Genomic DNA, 22,102 nt, shown 5'->3' on the forward strand with positions numbered 1-22,102 from the left:
TCCACGGGATAGCCCCTGTGTTGTTCTCCAGGAATATTTTGATGGCCAACACACAGATTCACAATCTGCCAAACCTTGCACATTTAATGAAACCACAAGATTACTTTAAAGAAAAATAATGTCCTCCCCCTGAACTCTGTATGCCTTGCAAATATGTGAAGAAAGTCAGAAAGAACATCTTGATCTATACAGCCTACACCATCATCCTATACTGCTCTGGGAGGATTTAAGTCATAACAGTTCCCGCCCACTCTGTGGGATGTATTGTTGTGCTTTACGCATTCCAGATGAGACCATAGCTTATCCCCCCCCCCCCCCCCCCCCCACACCCATTTGAGAGTTTCAAAACATCTGTTCTTTCGAGTTCCTCTAGGAAATGGATTTTACCCTTTAAAGACTAAAAGTAGGGTGTGGTCAAGAAAAATGATGCAGAGCTGTGAAGAAAAATGATTCAGCTTTCCATTTTTAAAAAAAAATATTTATTTTATTCAATAAAAAATGGAAATGAATGACTGTAAATGCAAACTCGGGCAGTTTCCATGACCCCAAAACTGTGGTTCAGAATGTGCAGCCGGAAAAATTACATTAAATCCCATACTTGGCCATACGGAGCAGGCAAATGGTGAACGGCAGAGAAGAAAATATACATGGCAGCTTGGACGGAACTCCTCACTTTTTCAGGGTTGTGGGGGATGGGGTGGAAAGGCTTAATTGAAACCAGGGCTTGTTTTTATATTTTTCCATTATAAAGTTACCCTTTCAAAACAATTACCTGGGCTCCCATTACACTGAGCTTACAATGCAGCTTCAGCCTTGTTAAATAAGCTCTGCTCCTGCAAGACAGTCTTTTTAATAACTTGTGTGCCACAAGTACAAACATATGTTCACTATATAAACAACAGCAGAGAGATGCAGGTTTGTGGAAAATAGTCCTGTATTTGAAGTTGCAAACAAAATCTCTTTTTTCTCTCGCTCTTTTTGCTCTTTCTTACACTCACACATGGAAAAACTACACATACAGTGCAGCTGACAAGCCCGAAATGCCACTTTGGGGATACGGGGGTTTTCCACTGAGAATATTTAATTCTCTGAGGTCATGGTTAGGTTTGTAGATCTCAAGTCTGTAAAAACTACACACATGGTTGTGGGAGGAGGGAGTAGGCAGTGCTAGCCAACCTCTGAGGATCACCGTTGTGCAATGCATAACTTGAAACTTCATGGAAAACTGGAAAACTGTTCTGCTCGCACGATCACTTCCAGTAATTACAGTTAAATATCCTTCACTTTCATTAATGAATACAACTTCAGTGAAGTTCAATGTGAGAAGATCAGTGAAAGTTTAAAAAATGACCCATGGATCGTTTTCAAGCGAAATTTCTGGTGACCAGGAAATTCCAAACAATGTGTACAGCTCTTTCCATTGACTACTTCATCCTCTGTGTGCGTGTGTGTGTCTGCTTGAGTCACTGTCTGGCTGGCTCTGCTCCTTAAGTGAGAACCGATGGGACAAGCTGGAGACGACAGGCAGCTGGAGCAACGTTACTACACATACACAAACACATACACGCAAACACACATGGCCACTCTGGTCACACCCAAGGCATTCCAAGCATGCAGGGCCAGGCACTCACATAGTGGTCTCTAAATACGCCTGGGCCTCTGTGGGTGACTCACTTTCACTACGCGCATGTGTGTGTACATGGCTCCACATGTGAAAGAGAGGGTCAGTGTTTGATAGTGTTCAAAATGGCAGTTCTGTGTGGAGTACTGTGTCAAAGAGTCTGAGTATTTCTGATGAACGGTTCAATTAACAGTGCGATCGAAAACAGTTGCAACACTGAGCCAAGTGTCTCCTCTTTCCCCACAGACATCCTTCCAGCCCAGGTCCAACAACAGTGTGACCTCACCCTGCCTCCACCCTGTATCCTGCTCCAACACTTCCTTGCTGGCCTAAAGCTGCAACACAGCTGGATCATGCACCAAGAGAATACATAAATATATATTTATATATATATTTTTTAAAGGGAGTGGGGGAGAGATTAATGATCCATTCCTTGCCTATCTGATCCACCCTGCTCTGATTCGCTTTATGACTCTCATCCATATAGCTCACCAAGTCGGTCAAACACCCACATAAGAATTCTTACATTCCTAAATACACAGAGATATACAAGTCCCACTCACATTAAGATTGATGCGTTTGCTGTCAACATGAGATTTTTCCTGGGATGGCGGTGTGCGAAAGCCAGTGTTTCGCTTGAGATGAATCCTGAGCAACTTTCTTTGAGCACTGCAGAGCGGTGCCAATCAAAGTAAACAGCTACAGATGGAGAGGGCGGAGGGAGCTTAAACCAGGCTTTACCATGCTAGCTACTCTGCCAGAAGGCAGTTGTTTGATACAGGAATTTTAGGAGATGGCCTCATGCTCAGCTGGATCTTTTGAGCTGAGAGCCAGACACGCCTCTACATCACATGCAAAGCGTCACGCTGAGTGTTTATGTTTAAAATAAACACTGCCGATTTAAATTTCAAGGCTAAATCTTCCCAGAAAAAAAAAAAGGAAAAAAGGTCTCATGACAGATGTGAGAATGTTAAGGTTGTTTAAAAGATCAAATAATTGCACAGTGGTTTTTATCCAGAATTTACATTTATAGCATGAATGCCCGTAGGATCGTAGCGGATGTTTGCCACTGCTGCTTAAGGTTTTCGTGTGACTTCTGTAATTCAGCATAAGGCAGAAATTGTATATGTGTGAATTGAATGCGTGCAAGAGATGATGCACATTATTCCGGGATGCTGAACTCAGATAACAGCCTCTTCCTGAGTCAGTATGATGCCTGTTTTGAATTCAAAGTCACATCTTTAATTGCTTTACCAAAGTAAAAAGTAACCCAAGCCTAATTCAATGATCAAATCATACAAAAAAATAAAATAAACTCAAGTCAACCCAACCCAACAGAGAACACACTAGTACACACAATACATCTGTTTATGGTCTGTCAGCTCTGATTGGCCATGTGAACTTGGAGGAGGAGAGTTAAAGCCTGGCCAGTAAGACGATAAAAAGATTTAGCATCTGTTGAAGTTTTCCCCCTCTCCTCTCCAGCTCAATCCTGAGGGGACCATGGCCAAAGGGAGTAGTGCATAAACTGGATGACGAAGTTGTTAAATGGAGGACCAACACCCAGTACACTGTGTTTTAAAAATCATCTCTACACATGGAGCTCTGGGATTCTTCACCCTAGTGTTGTTTTCTATCTCCAGGCACGCCTTGATTTATAATGCTGCTGAGATTTGAGGAAAGCGAATGAGGCTTTAGGTTGCGGCAGTATTTCCACAAGCAAAAGTAGAGCTTGCGTATAAAGTCGCATGAAAACAGGAAGGTGATTGCTGTGACTGTAATGGAAAGTCTGTCTGGTTGCCCCTGCCAGTGCTGATATTAGTAAGAGTAGTATGAAATGAACAGTGGGCTCTGTGTTTTCTAACTACAGAAGCCTGAACACATCCCCAACCATCCGACCGAGTGATGTGAATGAGAATTAGTTTAAATATCTTTCATCTTAGCTGGGAAATCAAACATTTTTTGAAGCAATACCACAGCTATTGAGCTGCATATTTTTTTCCACTTCATTGGCCGAAAAGGGAGGGAAAAGAAACATTAAACATCAAAATCTGCTCATGTAGACTTTAATTTTGAAGTACAGTGATTGATGTGACGGACTGGAATTACTTAGATGCTTATAAATGTGCTTTATGCGGGCTAATAAATATTCAAAATAACTTTAGATTGTTGAATAGAAGAGATGTTTAATGAATGAAATGTGGTGCATGAAAGGATCCACTTATTTCCAGATTAGCGTCAGGCATCAATCTCTGTCTGCCCTTCAACTCTCTCTGCCCTCGCTGTGACGGCTGGACAATTATTACTCATAATGTCAGGAGAAAAAAGAAGGGCCGGAAAGTCAAAGTTTAAAGTTGGACAACAGGAAGTGACCCTTTGTGTTCAATTTCCAGGTCAGTTTTTGCCCCACTGTGGACATGCTGTCGCTACCAAACAAGGGGTGCATTGTGTAGACACAGTGCCTCAGTAGAAATGGCGCCAAGTCTCACTGTGTGGTCAACACCTGAAGGCTTGTTTTATCAGTCGTGGGTTCCCAGTATATATACATGTATATATGTAAATCTATTAACTTTATATTTAAAGAAGCTGATGAATTGCAAATGTGTGTTGTTTTGCCAACAACTGTCCAAAACTTTATGTGCAAAAGCCTTACGTTTGACAGAGACCGAATGTGTGGGTGTCCGGAGGAGTGCAGGAGCCGAGGTATACAGCCGAGGAGTGCTCGCCTTCCTCCAGTTTCAACCAGTTGTGGACGACTGGCATTGGAAGGAAAGCGGCCTCTGGCAGAAATAAGTGTAGAGATCAGCAGAGCCTCCAGCTCTATCTATTGTGGTCATGGGTGCATGAGTGCAGACTAGGCCAGACCTCCTGGGGACACACTCGGCTGCAGGACCTGTGCTCTGCAGCAGAATGAGATGGGGTGAAGGCAGTACCGCACAGACAGAAGCAAAGAATGGAAAATGAAGGGATGAATCATGTTTTTTTATCCTGATGGCAAAAATTAGTCCTCCGTGTTGAAGTTTAAGTACTACATGTTGGATGCCGAATAAAAATTTAACCACGTATCCTTGTGTTAAATCAGTTATTTGATTGTTAACTGATTGCTATAACAGTGATAAAACATAGTAAACAAGTGAGCTACGTCTACAGTGATTTCAGCAAACGTGGTTCGGCTAAAGGGGGAAAACCACATTTTTACCATGAAGATTTGAGCCCAGTCCAAGGAGGCTGTGACAAAGTCTCCACATTTATAACGGAAACTGCTCATTGCACAACAACAGGAGGAGAACAAAAGAGACAGAAGCGGCTTCCTTTCAAATAACTTCTCCATATGGGGAAGCCATACCTACATTCTGAAAAACCTGCAAAAATCCATGAGTGGGAAAGCCACACAGATGTCTGGAGTATGGTTTAATTTTTCACAGTCCTCAGTTAAGGCATGTGAAGCTCTTTACAGCAAGGACACCAGAGACTTTTTGCATCCTCTGTACTCCTCCCCCCAGCACGTGTGTGTGGTCTCCTGCTGCTGGTCGTGGAGAGCCAGGTTTTAGAGGTCAAGAGGTCAGTACTGGGTACTGGAGTGTTTATGTTAGCAGCTCCTGTTAACGCCAATATCCCTAGTGCTCCATCTCGCTCTCCTGAAGGAACAACTCAGCTTTAAAAAAAAAAAAAAAAGCATTTATGATAATAAATAAGATTGCGATTCTATACATTTTTTAAAAGCAGATCTTCTCAGCAGAGTTTAGCACACCCTTCTGTACATTGTGTATTTGCTCACAGATGTTCGTATCAAAGCATGGGAAAGGATGTCTGGATAGCATCCAGTTGTTTTGTTTTTTTTTCATTCTCGCTACCAACCACAAACACACAGTTGGGGCTTTTCAGCCCTGGCACTATCCTTCCACTTGTGTTCCAGCAAACATCTCCACACACACTCTCTCTCACACACACACACCACAGTACAGCTATACTGGAGAAACGGCTGTTTGTTTATGACCCATTTAAAAAAAAAAAAAAAGGAATTGCGAAATACTGCTGCAGATATGAAAAAAAATGTTGCATATGTAGCTTCTTGGGGAGTGGTCTGGATTTTTTGGGGGGAGGGGAATGTAGCAGAGACAAGCAAAGGGCGGTATATGAGCAATTTTTTATTCTGTTCCTATTTTCCCCCACCTCCCCATTTTTTTTTTTTGATTCCCCTCTCTCTTACTCCTTTAGCCACCCCCCACCTTCCCTTCCTCAATCCCCTTCACCAGCAGGTTGTTTAATACTTTCCAGATTTCAGCATGCCTTCAGCCTCCTGGAAGAGTTGCAAGTCTGCTGATGGAATTTGGCGGAAAAGGGCTCTGAGTCCAGGCAGAGGCTCCTAACCTAATAAACCTAAAGGCAATGAGCGCCTCCCGTTGGTGGCCCAAGTAAGAAAATACAGCTTTCAAAGAAAGTTGAAAGCAAAAGGGAAATGACATTTGACAGCCTCCGAAGCAGATGAAAAGCTGCATAATGGGCGCTTGAGAGAGTGTAACAGCTGCAAGGCAAGACTCAAATTACAATGATTTTCTATGGGGGAGGGAGGTGGCTTGAGCCCCCTGAACAAATCAGCAGTCTCCAGTGTGGGACAAACAATTGTGCTCACGTCCAAAAGATTACCCACAAGAAAACTCATTTGAATGTTTTCCTTTTGGACTTTGTTTTCTGAATGCATTTTTAAAAACAAGAGCGACATCAGCTAATATGTTCTTGGGTTTATAGTGCCACACATGTATTTACAACCCTCAAAGTCAAACCAGCCCTTGTCCTGACACACCCATTTTTGCATGAGTTTCGAACAACCATTAGGTGGCAGTAAATAACCACTGCAACCATTAGATGGCAGTAAATAACAGCTTTTCGGCTTACAGCAGGCAGCTGTATAGTAATAATAAAACAGATGGGAAACAAATTAAAGGAAAAAAACCGGAGCCCTTGACCCATACAGTAAGGGAAACTGGGGCTCCATTATACTGTGCAGACTTAAACCTGTCATCATTTAGGTGCATCTGTCCATTGTGAGAGAATAGTCTCTTCAAAAAGATCCTATGATGGAACATTTATATCCCAATGTGATTTGTCTATTTTAAGCTAAAAAAGGCTCTGATCCACGTGCCATAAAGGAGTTAATTACTGGCTCCATGAGTATCAAAATTATGCAAAACATATGCGATGGTGTGTGCTGCAACTCCTTTTTTGGAAATGACTCCAGATAGAGTCACTATCATCATTATGAAAACGTCAAATGAGCGATTATCCGTCAACGTCCAGTAGAGTTCCAGGGACTTGGGGAATCAGTGGTAAGGTACACTGAGGTAGTTCTTGGTGACCCCGAAACTTCATTCCAATGCAATTTTCCCTTTACTGTCACCCATTTATATAACTCAGTTATATGAAGTAATTCAAATTGAGATTTTCAGAATCAAATGCCAGAGTGGTGCACAGGGAAGATTTAGTCTCTCTCAAAGAAAAATCCTAACAATCTGAGAGAAGAATAACGACTTTATAAAGGCAGAGAAAAGAAGGATCAATACCACTACTGGTTTGTATTGACCACAACAATCAATATAAATGGGCTGCTTTACCACAAGTGTAAGAATAATGACTTTTTCTAGCCCTCTGGCAGATTGGACACTGGCATAATGTGACTATGAAAAACTCAAAGTGGAAAGAGATTAAACATTCCCTGAAGTGGAGATGAAAGAGTAGAATCGAAATGAGACACCAAAGAGCGCTGCTTTCTGAATGCAGTTTTAATGCAGAGGGATGCAGGATAAGACCTTGAACAGTATGCAGCGAGCATTAACAAAACAGCGCGCCGGACTTTGCCCGTGCTGCAAGGGGGCTCACCAGGGCATGAAAAGCCAAAGCACTGCCTTTAAAATCAAAAGTGACAGAGCAGCTTCGAGTCAGCGATGATGAGCAGGATCCCGGTCTCAGGTGAGTAAAAAGCTCATCCATCCTCCAATCACCAAGGTAAGAGAAATTGCCCGTCTTCGCTATTTGTCAATGCAGCACTCCTCGGTGATAAACTTTTCCCCCTGAATCCATCTTTCACCCCTCTCACACCTGCATGATTTTTTAAAATCAACTAACCAAAACATTTTTTAAACTAAGCCTTTAAGTTAATATGCTTTTCTCCTCCACATGCACTGGTTTACTCAAAACTTTTTTTATTGTATATTTAAGAAAAGTGTAAAACTAAGGCCAATAAGGTCTCAATTGCTTCCTTCCTTCCTCTGCTTGGAGAGATGGTGAATGGCAGGAAACACGAGGCACTCAAGGAATTCCTTTGTTAATGCTGCTGAGTGAGTAGCACTTAACACACACACACTGCTTTTTGATGTACTCACATAAAAACAAACAAAATCAAATATGAAACAGTGAAGGTATTCAAGCTTTTATTGAAAAATATAGGTTATTTTGAGCAGTACAGAAAAGAGGCTGTAAATATACAGTGGGGACAAAAATAAGGTGTAATATCACACAGAAAACACAAACAACTTCTCATTCGCACCCAATTAACAGTTGGATTTACTTGCGTGGATTTTGTAGTGCATGAGTGATATACATCCAGTTATGCAACCTCTTCAGTTTCAGGACATCACACCTTATAGCACTTATCTTAATTTGCATGCTGAAACTTACAGTGAATACTGGTAGAGAGAAGGAAGTGAAATGCAAGTGGCAGACTCTCCCAAAAGCAAAGAGAGAGAAAAGAAGAAGAAGAAAAAAAAAAACACATCATAATTTGGCACATCTGTCAGTTTCAGTTAAGGCAGTGAAGTCAATCAGCCCAACTAAGCCTCAATACTTTCTGGCCATGACTTTTAATGATGCAAGAAAGGCAGTCGAGCCGCAACGACTATGCAACTTGCACAAAAATAGCAATCTTTTCTTAATGCTCTTGCATCCATTGCTGGCTGGTTTTTTTTTTTTTTTTTTTTTTTTTTAAATCCACTCTCCAGACATAACAAACACAGTAAAGATTTCTTTCTAACAAAGGTAGAGAAAACAGCAGGTATTTAACACCAAATACTAGTAGTGTCTGATTTACTTGTGCCTCCTGGTACACGTAATTCGTCCGTCGCACGTAATTCGTCCATCACATATACAGTAAAGCCCTACTCATACGTAGTGGTGAAAAGAGTTTACACATATAGGTAGTCCCCTTGAGTAATGAAAATCTTCTACACAGATCACTTGCACCGCTGCAGTTGCTCGGATGTAACGAAAAAAAGGAAGGAAGTGGTTATTCGGTTTCAACTCGAACTTGACACGACTAAAGGAAAGTCACTTTGTGTTAATTAATGGAGATTATCAGGAAAAATGCATCAGAAAAGATATAAAAGACAACTAAGAGTGGGCTACACTACTCCTCACACCTCCAGTTTGCTGTAGTAACACCTTGCTTTCTATTTAGTTCAGCCCAATGAGTCTCCGTTAGCTCTACTTCCTTTTCTACAATTCACAGAGTCTATGAGAAACTCAGTGAATTACAAAGAAAGGAGACAATTTGGTGTTGGCTTTGTGGTCCAGCTTTACAGCAGGAAATTGTACTCTTTAAACAGTGTCACAAAGACCCTGAGATACATAAGTTATACTAAGGGAGAAAGAAATCTGATAGATCTACGGTACTGCTATAATATCTTCAGATGAAAGAGGCTCAGTGCAGGGCCTCACACACCAGTGACAACCACAGCTCCCTTTATTGTGACAAGACACCCACCAGTGATCCTGTTGTGACAGAGGCCTTCTGTTTAGCTCAGGCCTCATGACGTCCCACAGCCAGAGTGAAGAAAAGAGGCGAATCGAATGAAAAAAGCACATGTGACACATCAAGCGAGAGGGGAGAGAGAGGGAGAGAGAAAGGCTGAACTGAGTTTTACTTGTGGAAAGTGTTCTTCCTACAAAAGTTCCTTTCTAACCACTACTCCCTGCTTACTTCTGGAATGTTCCATATTCAGAAAGTGTGTTCCCTTCCATGTCAGTTCCCTCGGTGTTCAAAAGGAAGTCACAGATTGACAGAAAGGGAGTGGAGGGTAAGGCTCTCTGACAGACAGAGGTTGGGCACATCCTAAAGTAGCAGTCACTCTTTCTTTGTAGCCCTTTAAAGGAGGAACCCTCCATCTTCTTCAAAGGGCCATTCGCACAGTTCCTGACTACAGTATCGTCTTCCCATTTTACTGCAAATCCACACTGTCAAAGGACTTGCCAGTTGCACATAAACCACTTCCACAGCTTATTCTTGTTTTTTTTTTCCTTCCACCAGACTCTCATACATGAATCTCATCATCTTCATCCTCCAAGAAAGAGGAAAAGTTGCTCTCCTCCTCTGGTGGGGCACTGAAGGTGGCGCTATCTGTATCTCCTGCAAAAATCAGGCTGCTGGGTTTCTCATCCAGAGCAGCAGACCCAGAACTGGACATGGAGCAGCTGTCTAGGTGCTGCAAGTGTTTGGGGCGTATCTCAGGAGTGTACTCTGGAGTGTAAGGCCTTCCGTCCTCCTGCCTCAGATCAACAGAGGTGGCTAGATGCATAGAGGCCTGGTGCTGCAGCTCTTCTGCTTCTTCATTTGCCTCCACCTGCTCCTCATCATCTTTTTCACCCTCTACATAAACCTCTTCCTCACCATGGGCGCCAAGCAGTGGCGAGGTGCAGCCCTCGCTGCTCTTGCCCTCCTCGTAGCCAAGATCATCATCCTCCTTCTCCATCACACCCAGGATTTCACCCAGCATGGACGGACCCAGGTCAACGTGGAAAGACATAACCGACACTGCATGCTTCATTCCACCTCCGTACTGAATTGAGCTCTCTGGGAGCTCAGTCAGCTCACCAAAACTTCGCTCTTCCAGCTCTAAAGCATGAGTAGCTGCAACCGCACCTCTCCCATCCAAGTCGCTGTGGAGCTTCAGCGGACTTGAAGACAAACTCTTTGCCACCATGCTGTCGCCTCTGTCTTCATCATTGAGAAAGGGAAGGGACATGGCATTTTTTACATAGGTGGGTGATCCTCCGGGGACTACCAGGGCGCCATCTTTCTGTTGGTCCACTCTGTTCACCGACTGGGAGCGCTTGCTGCTTCTAAAGGTGCGTGACAGGAGCCCAGGCCGAGGAGAGCGAGGAAAGGATGTGGACTCGGGAGGGGGTTCCCCCGAGCGTGTGCTGAGAAAGGAGGTGTCGCCAAAAGCATCACCGCTGCGGCCTACATGCATGGTGTGGCGAAAGTCACCCAGGGGAGCACTGATCATCTCCCTGGTCAGGTCCATACGGGATCGACGCTTTGTCTGGGAGGAGGACGACACTAGCTGTTTTAAGATCGGCATGGTGGCTGATCAGGGGTTTTGTTGTGCACTAAGAGGTAGCTGGGTGGCAAAAAGATCACCTGAATCTTTGGGAAAGTTCTTCTTTGAAATCTTGGAATGAATATTGATGGTCCTTAAATCCAGTCAGCCAGGGAACCTGGAAAAAAAACACACACAATAAGTTAGAAACAGACATAATCGAATCAAAATTGTTTATGTTTAGATACTCTGACAGTCAAAAAAAAACAACTTCAAAGTGTATCCACTCACACAAATCGATTTCAAACAATAAATTCTGACTCAAAACCAGCAGAAAGCAAAAAAAAAAAAAAGAATCTATATGGTCCAGCTAAAGCATAGATTTTAAGTTATATTGCCAAGAAAGTCAACATTCAGCCCTTTAATTCTAAGAAAGAAAGAAAAACATATGAAGGAATTCCAAATGTTGCCACTAATTGCAAGAGCTGAAGCTATCAATTATTGAGCTCTATAATGACGAGCAAACTCTGTGAGATGAACTCTAAAAAACGCTGCAGAAAAAAAAAAAAAAAAAAAAAAAAAAAAAAAAGTAGACCACCACAGGATTTTACTTAAACAGCGCTATAACTTAGAGGAAAACACCAACCACAGACCAACATGAATCAAGGCAAGATAACTGAGAGCTGCCACAGATTTTTTATTTTTTTTGCAAAGTATAACTTCACTGCAAGACCAAAAACTATCTTCTACTGACAAAAGGACAATTATACATGCATCAAAAACAATGATACCCCTGTCATCTAACTATAGAGCTGGATTATTGCAACAAAGAAATCACAATGTATTCCCCATCTTAGGCAGTGGTGTTTAAGCCCCCGGAGGTTTATGACAGCTGACAGAAATTGGGTTTCTACATTACTGAGAGCTCAGACAGAGGAAACCCCGCCACAGGCAGCCAGCCAGACACCGCTGTTTCCTCAGGTGATGCACTGGAGGGCAGGAGCAGGGTGTCTCATTAACCATCAGTCCAATTATATAAAATACACATGAAAAGAGCACTCTCATGGTGGCCCACAAAGTGAAGTGCAAGCGGTTTCCACACAAAGACATCAAAAACACATGCACAGCTGACTTGTGCATGGAAAATCTCTGTGGTTGTGCATAAGCATGTCTGAAGATAAGGTTTACCTCGCCGGCTTGAGCGTGCATCTCTCTAGCTTGCTCATAGTGCCGTTTTCTTTGTTTACTTAACCTAAGACAGGAAGATGAACACTTAACCTTGAGTTTAGCTTTCTTGTAAGAAAGCCCTTTAAAACATATTTAAGTCGCTTCTGTTTATGCTGGAAGATATTTTAGCTGTAAAAAGTGGCAGGCTTTTGCGTGCATTGACCTCATTCTTCGGTCTCCACCCCCTGTCTTTGCCAGCTGAGTCTCTTCTCTGCTTCCTGTTAATGCCTTCACCTGCTTCTGTTTCCATAGAAACACCCTCCCTCGTGCAACCGACAGCGTTTCCTGTCAGAGGCTACGGGCGGCTCCAGGCTTCGAATGCAACGTATGGCCTTCTGTCAGCCATAGCCTGTGCTCACTCACCTTGTGTTATTACGTTCTATTGGCCAAAATGGAAATCGATTAAAACTCAGAAATATTCCGGTGCTGTAGAAAAGAAAAAAAAAAACAAAGAAGCTCGATAAACCAGAGGCTGAGTTGTGATGACAAAACTTTCCATGAACTCCAAATGATTTCAACAAGATACATAAACAAGGTCACTTTTTGCTGAAATGTGTTTATTTTTGTAGCTGCCTGTTCTGATTTGTTTCAGGGAAGGCCAAATATTCACACCCCGCCAAAATAACAGCCTTTTCTTTCCTGAATAGTTGCTCCTGGGTGGCATAAACACAGGAAAGAAAAAACAAAACAAAACAAAACAACAACTACTGGATCAAAAAAGCGGAGATTGTAAAAACCTCCCTCCCACTCCTCTATATCACCCTCTAGGCCAGGATCAAGCTGAAAAGCTCTATGGTGCCCATCGCAGGGATATGGATGCAGAAACTTGCTATAGACCACCAGACAGACTTCTCATTGTCAGCTCCAAACCACATCGTACCAGAAAAAAACAAAAAAAAAAAAAAAAAAACGCTGCAGTTCCACATTTACATCCAACCCAAGACCTTCTTCTATATTTATGGCTTTGTCATATTTGCGGAAGTGCACGCACGAGTGGGGGGTGGGGGAGTGGCAGATATAGATGGAGAGTGGAAAAGGGCCTGAGAAGGCAGCAGTTAGCGTGGGAACCGCTGGATCGCAGCACCAGGGGTGAAGGGGGGAGGATTGACTTTATAAACAAACTTTCACAACACTCATGATCTAACTGCAACAGAGCCCACTAAAATGCGGGACAGGAACGGGGATGAACAGCAAATGAAGCACATCTGCATTTTTTCAGTTTGACAGTACAGCTTCTTGAAAGCTAGAGCTGTCTAAACTGATGTGTATAGATTATGGGGTTGACTGACCTGCCTTGATGTGGTGTTTGTGAGCTGCTAAGTAAAAGCAGCAGTACATGCATGCACACGTACTGCAGTACCCACGAGTACATTGGAATGTTTCCAAACAGTTGTGAGTGCTACTCCACTTCTTCAGTCACCTCATGTTGTTCTTTTTTATAAGCGGTATTATAACTCATTTTGCCAGATGTCTTTATGCTATGGAGTAGTTCTAAACCTGGAGGGGAAAAAAAAGAAATCTCTCAGTCAGGAAAAAAAGAGCAAAAGAAAAAAAAAAAAAAATCTGTTTTACTTCTACTAAAGAGGTCAAAAAGGAGCGCGCTAAATGAAACAGTAACCTCACCAAATTTGCAGTCATTTCTTACAGCTATAAACAAATGCTACACTGGAGGAAGTGGGGAAAGAAAAATAGCTACGAGTTTAACCTACGAGTCAAAATTCGCTGAGATAATTAACCCACATTCAGTAAGTTTTCGACAGCAAACCTTAGACGAGCATAACTTCTCACTTCTTGTCAATATTCTCGCACCAAGCCAATCAATACCGAAACACAAGAGATCACTCGCAGACACATAAACCGAGTCTCAACCATGACTTATGGGCCATTTCCGGAACTAAGTATTGATGCGCCTTCTTTGTGCTCTGTGCATTCTGCTGTCTGGAAGACGGGAGGGGTTCAGACTCGCTGTGCGCATCATTTGAAGTCACTGACCTGGATGGACAATCGAATGACCAGAGGGTGAACTGACATTAGGGGGAGGAAAAGCCACATGATGCACCCTAAATCTGTGTGGAAATAAAAAAAAAAAAATGGTGAAAACTGCTCTGCTTGAAAAATACTGCAATTATCAAGCAATCTGTAAACATTCTGATTGCTTGCGAAAACCCTAATTTATTCCCAAATGTTTAAGTGCAACACCACCAAGAGGTACACAGTTGCTCAGTAACGGGCTAGCACAGACTCTCACACACATACTCTACTAATTACGCAGACAAATGGCCTCTAGTAGATAGGTATCTGCCATACAGCTCAGTTAGCGGGCCTGAATATCTCATTTAGGAAGGAGCAGCCAAAGGACAAACAGTGGAAATCACATTATCTCTCAATCAAACAAACGGGGGACAACAGACATCAAGCTGATGATGCCCTCTGAGATAAATACAGCAATGAGAAAACATACTGCTCTAATGAGAAATTACAAATAAAGCCCCTTTTCTTACGCTAAAGCCAAATTTAGCCCTTGCTTAAATAGTCCATTTGGGGCAATCAACTAGACGTGCCATTCGCTTGTGGTGTTGCAGCTTCAGACGTGTTGACCGACAGGGTATCTTTGGTACGTTTACACCCTGCCACCAATTTCACCGTGCAGATCCTATATAGCACGGAAGCTAAAACATTTCAGAACAGACACGATCACACTAAATAAGCCCTGATATGTTTTGTTTGTTTGTTTATATATTTAAAGAAAAACACCAATGGCTGAACAAAACAGGACAATTGGGCACATCACCAAGCACTCCGGGAAACTTCAGCGCACGACAGCCCCAAATGGACATGCAGTCAAATCAGGAAATCGCACACCCCAAGACAACCCATTTTCCAGAAAATGATGAATGTAGAAACATCAATAATCACAGAGAGTTTAACAAAACATCTCAACCATTAAATTCCTCTGAAAAACAACACAGGGATCAGAAGATAAAATTGTTTCTGGGGGGGGTTTTGTTCTTTTTTCTGTGACCACAAATACCTCACAAGCTGCTGTTAGGAGATATGCTGTGTTAGTGTCACACCTCACCCAGTGGGGCACACCGTTCTGTAGGGATCAAAGAACAAGAGGTTTTTAGAGTCTTCCTGCTAATAAAAGTGCCTGTAGGTTTTTGAATTGGTATTCATGTTGCTGAGTACCAAATCCGTTTCTATCCTTAGATAGACAGTGAGGGGAATATTTGAGAGAAGCGGCAAGAACAAACTGACAAGAACTTTTAAGAGTGTTAAAAATATAACATTGCATTGATAAACCATCGTGTAAACCAAACAAAGCTCACGGGCCAGAATCCGCCCAACAATCCGCCCACTGGAAGGCTTTGCAAAATGTGAATAAATGCATAAATTTTGGACTTTTAAATTGTATTTTCACAAGTTTTACAGCTTTTGTTTTGTACTGATAAAGACCTTTGTCATCACATCATTCAGTACATGTAAAAAATTAAATAAAAGTGTCATATAGTGTAATATCATATGTTTACGTTTCCTAATGTGCACAACAAGGAGAAGCACATTTGGGAACAAGAGCTACAAATGGATGACATTTTGTTACCTAAAAAGAGAACAACCTTAAAAACTTCCAGCAAAGTGCGGCACTTTGCAAAATATGTGAGAGAACTCTTCCTGCTAAAGGTGGAAACAACAAACGAGTTACAGACTAGGACGGCACAGGAGGAGGGGATACTAGTAGCTGGCGATGTGCAAAAATAAACAAACTAATCAATCAAGCATCGCTAGCACTCGCTGGTTGCGCGCCGTACGACAGGAAGAGCAAATGATGAATGGAAATTACTTGGATGGATTAAATTATGCGGTAACATGATGGCAAAGCAGGGCTTTTAGCAAGGAGGTAGAAAATATCTATTCATTTTTTTCATGTGACAATATTATGCAGGCTCCGGGTCAATGGACTTTAGGTTTTGTTATACTAAAGATTTAAGCAGCTATTTTATACTTTTACTTAGAAGTTTAGCTTACATTTAATTTGTGCTGTGTCATGACTGTTGCATGCTAATGATGCTGTCACTGCTGGCACCTTGTTTCGATTGAAAATTAGGAAGTGTGTCATCAGTGACAGTAGTGCCATTGAAAAATATCGGATGGAAAACATCTTTTATTTATTTATACGTATACTTTTTTCCTTTATCATCATAAATACCCTCACAAATTTTCTTGAAATATCAGGATGTATATTGAGGCGATAGATCAATATACAAACCATGATCACTAAAACTAGCCTGAAGTGGGTTACGCTCTACCACAAATATTCATATTTAACATGTGGGGAATGTGCTAGCTAGGTTGCAGACTTGTGGCTTAGGTCTGTTTGCATGACAGACACCAGTGTGTGCCAGTTTCCTGCACAACTGTTTTGTTTTTGCTTATTTACACACATTTGTTCATTTTACGACAAAGCTAGTAGGTGTTTTCTCAACATAAGAGGTGAAAGCGGCTAGCGTGGAACTCTACCAACATTCACGAAGCAATACTTTCAAATTGAAAATGCCACTGTATTCACCATGCAGACTATTCAAGTTGGTGCTATTTACAAGTAAAGCAAATCATCCAGCTGGAAGGAAGAAGAGTGATGAAGACCAGGACAGAAGGTGACACCTCGGCAGTCACTGAAAGGGTTTGTGGCAGAAAACAGGCGTGCTCGACGTGCACCAGCTGAACTCAGATACCCAAGAGGGGATGACTTGTCTCTTTTACATTTTACAGCCAACACAGCCTCCAGACATGACACAGCATCTCTTTCTCTCCGTCCTCTGTTGTGATCAAACTGACAGCTTCTATTACAGGCACAATCAGTGGATGGCAAAACAATAATGCTGCATTGCGCTTCAAGAATGAAAAGTATTCTTTGAGTTAAACAAGGCTGATAAACATTATTTTCATGGATCTACAATGCCTTTTTATAGACAAACAATGTTATCCATCCCGGCTCTGCTATCATCTCTGATCAGAATAAAAAGTTACTATTGCGCTACTGAAAATGGAGCCAATATGGCTGGACACCAACGTTATTTGTGTACTGGGCATGCTATCTAAATACAAACAGAGGGTGGGAGGCACAACATGCATTTAGAGGCATTTAGAGTGTCTCGGAATAATTACTGGGAATTGACGGAAAGCAGGTTCACGCTGGCAATATCAACGAGTGAGCATGGCAGAGGCAACCACTTAACATTAAGCTAATACCTTTCCAACTTTTTCCAACCTGTTCCAGCTGGATCTGCAAGATCAACGACCAGTCTTAAGTCATTAACAACTGTCCCCTTCTGTATGCACGAAGACATTTGAGCATTCTTAAAATGTGGATGCACACAGTTGCAAAAGCATAACTTAATTACCACTGAGACACATCACTGAAAATCAGTCTCTTCAAAACAAGCAATTAGCCAAGAACTTCCCAAAAGGACAGGCTGGACATACATAGCTGCACATGATGGAGCCGTTTAATGAAGACACGTGTTGGAGAGTACATCCACAGGAAGGGCAGGGAGAAAATTAGGCAGTAAACCCTCCCATCCCTCCGGAAATCTTCTCAGCCTGCCCTTCCTGATCACTCATAATGTAAACAAGGCTTTTCTCCATAATACTGTGTTACAGACAGGCTAGTCAAACAAACAGCTCATATCTCCATCGACACCCTGTTTTAATAAGCCTGTAGGACATTGTGTGTGTAAAAGCAGAATCCAAACGCAATATGTATCAGTACATGGAGAGCGTCAGGTCCAGGTGACTTTAATCGTTTTCGAAAACGATTACAACCGGATCTTTACCACACCAGGTAGCTGAGTCACAACAGCTGTTGACAGCTCTGGCCTCAGGCCCAGCTGTCTGTGTGGTGGGTGTTTTAAGTGCTGCAGAAGATGAATGAGGTTCTATTTTGAACCATTTGGGAAGAAATCTGTTCTCCTTGATGGAAAGAAAACCTGAAAACATTTTAGAAATCAGAAAAGCAATAGGATTTGGAGACTCCTGTTTGAAAGTGCTGCAGTGCCATAACTACGAGGTCAGACAAGCAAAGGAAAGCACAGGCTGGTGGGACATGGACGAACTCTGTTTACTTTTTTATTTCTTATTTTAAATAAAATAAATATGCTTGTGTATCTATGGCACAATTGTAATGGACAATGAATGTCACACAAATCCTAAACAACAAATCAAATAGAGTGAAAGAGGACATCTCTGATCACATTTGGAGTTTAAACAGAAGTCCCTGTCATTGTCTTTTGGTACAATGACATCAACTCCAGGCAATACGTGCATTCAGTAACAAGGAAACAGAACAAACATTTACCTCTTGCTAACAGGCCCCAGCATACAGTGCAACAAAGCAGCATGCAGGATAGGACTAGAACACAATGCAGCCAAACAAAAGGCAAAAAAAAAAAAACAAACAGACACAGCATTCACACATATGATAAACTCTCAGTATTTGATATTTGGACAAGGTAATAAAAAGGTAAGTGGCAGAAAACTAATGACAGTTGCCATATGTCAGAAGCCAAACTGGCTAAAATACATATGTACTGTGTAAGTGTTGAAAGAAAAGTTCAAATCCAAGGCTCTTCTCCAAAGTAACCCAGATATTCCCTACTACCATCCTCAGAGGAATTCCGGGAAAAGAAAAGAAAACACAAAAAAAACAAAACAGTTTATACTGGTATTTCCTGGAATGTGAAGGGGCTGGACAGGACACACACACAGCCTCAAATGAGCACACAAACTGCAAACATGGGTGCAGGACTATTTAGCCAGTAGCCACAAATAACAGTTTCCCTTCAGCATTACCGCAGATGTATTTTGGAATATCCACATTAAAAGTGAGCAACTTTGCTTGCTCTTGTAAACAAACTTATTAGCAGGTTGCTCTTCCCAGGATACGAGCCAACAAATCCTGTCTACACTGTGCTGTGCATAATAACAGGGTGCTTGGCACAGTGTCCAACAACACAAGAGGGAAGGATAACTTTCACCTTCGGGCACTAACCACCTCCTGCAGGCAATTAGACACCAACTTTGTAATTAAACAAGAAGAAGAAGAAAAAAAGAACTCTGCATAGGGAGCAGAACTTGTACGGGCTGGTTTAAAATCATGTCACTTTGTATAAAATACAAAGTAAACAGGCTAAAGAAAGCCTAAAACATGTAAATCTGGTCAACTATGCTTGCATGTTTGCAGTGTCATCAACCTGAATCCATCACACCACTCCAAGACAACCTCACATCTCATAAAAGGCCCTTGCACATTTTGAAAAAGGCAGGTCAAATTTCCTAAAAGCCACCGTAACTTCCTCACAAGCACAGACCTCTGATAAGATCATGTCTTCAGACAATTGCTGTAAGTTCTTATCAGTGCAGGGTGATGGAGAGATAGCCCGCTGACCTGAGGCCCATTACCTCACACTACCAGTCAGTGAACTCATCAAGCGCCAGCCTTACCAGGAAAACTGTACAAAGACCTGGACAAAGTGATTGTGCACTCCAAGTGGAGGCACAAAATGTATAACGTATCTTTCTTTCCCAGCCTTATCTGATAATGTCAAAGCCACCTCCAACTTCGAGGAAATGTGCCAAATCACGCCCTTCTACCACCTTCCACTCATTCTAGAATTAGTTCCCAGAAGCAAGTCAAAGTGTTTTAAAAATATATGAAGGACCCCCAATACGCACAGCCATCAAACACGTTAGTGGCCTAATTATGAGAATTTTTTAAGTTTATCATGTGTTCTAAAAATCAGGCCTATGGGAGTTGTCGTTTGTAGTAAAGTCAGGGGTTAAAGCAAAATGAAACATGGAAACACCCACTTAAACCTCAAAGCATCCCCAAACAAACTAACAAACAAAAAACACAAATAAACTCAATTTGTTTCTGAGAGAACAAAATGGCTCGTTTCCTTCGACAACAGACACACAAAGAAATAAGCGCTAATTCCGCAGCATTTGATTCACTCTTGCGCTCACTGCCGATCAGCTTGGTTCGATCATATACAATAAAGCGTTGATTCTGGGTGGGTCAATAGCAGGAGAACAATAATAGGCCAGCGGACTAGAAGCATGAGCAGCCCCGTGCGCGCAGGTGAACGGGCCGATAAAATGTCGGTTTAAAACGCGTCCTTGAAGTGCACACACAACCCAGAAGATCAGTTTTATGTTAAGTGCAAGTACAAATATTAAAGTACACACGCTTACCGAGCATCCCCATTCATAAAAGCCGGGTGCTGCTCCACTTTTAGGCCCCCAGCAGACCAACAATGAGGGTGCATTCATCAAACGAAACAAGCTGTGAGGCGCTCAGATTAGTTCTTTCTGCTCCAAACAACGCGGATGGACCCGTGAGTGTGGCGGTTTTTTTAGAGAAATATTACAGCTGCTGTCACAACATCCTTACAAACGCTGCTGCTACTCTGAAGCGCATGAACTCACTACAACGCCTGCTGCGGTAGTGCGCTTGAACACGCCCTCTTTACATGGGTCCTTAAAGACACAGGGTGCCAGCATGGGGCCACTCAGACTGCCTTGACGCACTGACACAAAGGAAACCTCGAAGATAATATATTAAATCTTTAATAATAAATATATAAATAGGTTAGCCAGTTTAAATACTTAATAATTAATGTACCAAGAAAATGTACTTGAAAGACCCAGGAACATATTAAGCCTTTTATTGATGCTATTATATTCCAAGGTGTAATAAGCATTTATCAATAAGCAGTGGTGTGCATTCTTTAAAATGATTCTTCACATCCTTTCTAGTATTATACAATACTCATTTACGTTTGCCTTATTAGATATTTTCGGAGAGCAAGAGTAGAGAATATCTTTGTTCATTTGTCAAAGGAGAAATGATGTCATCGTTTTAGTGCCTAGCATTGCATGTTTTAAGATTTAAGTATTAAATAAATCAGTAAAAATTGGCAAAGATAAATTTATATGGTACTGGTGTTTTCAGAGGGATTTGAAGGCATGACATTGCCAAACTGTTTAAAGGTGAGCTTTGCCCTTCATTTCTTTTACAGTTCCAATAAGGATGTTAGTCAGAATTATTACACGTCCACACATTTTTCTCTGACAACAGCAAAGACTGTATTGAGTTAACAAACCTTTTGATCTTGTGCATTGATCTTGTGCATTGATCTTGTGTATTGAACTTGTGGTTGATGAGCTGACATCGGTCAGTGTTCACTCATTAGTACCTTCTGTAATGCAAATAAGCAGAAATATGCACCCCAGGTTTTACCTCAGGAGAAAGGTATGCATGAATGAGGTATCCATGAATGGCTGATAATTACTAAAGGACACAAGTCATTCTACCCAATGACATGACTATTCACTTTCGTACTTCACAAGGTATGTGGTGACGCAAGTCTGTCTCTCCACGCTGTTCTCTGAAACCACAATGTTCCGTATTTAACTGCATGTCCTGGCGTCCTTTACAAACATTTTAAAGTTATTTCTGCCTTTGCTTTTTTCCAAGGATCTGTCCCACCAGCTGATGAGAGAATATGGCTTTTTATGATGAGAGTAAACTTAAACTCCCTTGGTATTTAAGCCTTGTGGGAGTGTTCCTAAAGAGTGTTGCTGACCCACTATTGATCATGTGCCTCATCACATGAGCCACATACCAGGGACTCGAACTGAAGAAGCTTCTTAGATAAGAGGTGAAACATCTTCAAGTAACTTAAAGAAGTCTAGTTGTTTTTCTTTCCAAGCTCCTTACATTACTGTGACCTGGATGGCTGAGAACGTAGACAGACACTCTATACTCTATACTCTATACTTCAGGGGAAAAGTCAGCGCCATCAGATCTGATATTTTATCTTCTCGTGATATGATTTTAAACACATCTGAGGGCTCGATTGTACCTGAGGAGACACTGGACAGC

At 41.9% G+C, this 22,102-nt stretch overlaps 1 protein-coding gene across 1 annotated transcript; it reads right to left on the reverse strand.

Moving 5' to 3' along the window:
* Nucleotides 1–8,032: 8,032 nt before the first annotated feature.
* On the reverse strand, nucleotides 8,033–20,680 carry cdc42ep4a (CDC42 effector protein (Rho GTPase binding) 4a). The gene is made up of 2 exons (XM_085157631.1): nucleotides 20,410–20,680; nucleotides 8,033–11,110 (listed from the first exon to the last, which is right to left on the reverse strand). Exon 2 carries the CDS (start codon nucleotides 10,972–10,974, stop codon nucleotides 9,925–9,927), a length of 1,050 nt encoding a protein of 349 aa, XP_085013757.1. The 5' UTR covers nucleotides 10,975–11,110; nucleotides 20,410–20,680; the 3' UTR covers nucleotides 8,033–9,924.
* Nucleotides 20,681–22,102: the final 1,422 nt, after the last annotated feature.

Source organism: Neolamprologus multifasciatus, chromosome 4 (genome assembly GCF_963576455.1).
Source record: "Neolamprologus multifasciatus chromosome 4, fNeoMul1.2, whole genome shotgun sequence".
NCBI classification, from domain to species: Eukaryota; Metazoa; Chordata; class Actinopteri; order Cichliformes; family Cichlidae; genus Neolamprologus; species Neolamprologus multifasciatus.

Excerpts from the sequence above, each read along its gene's own strand:
- cdc42ep4a (XM_085157631.1), bottom strand. The coding sequence starts at position 10,974 with ATGCCGATCTTAAAACAGCTAGTGTCGTCCTCCTCCCAGACAAAGCGT.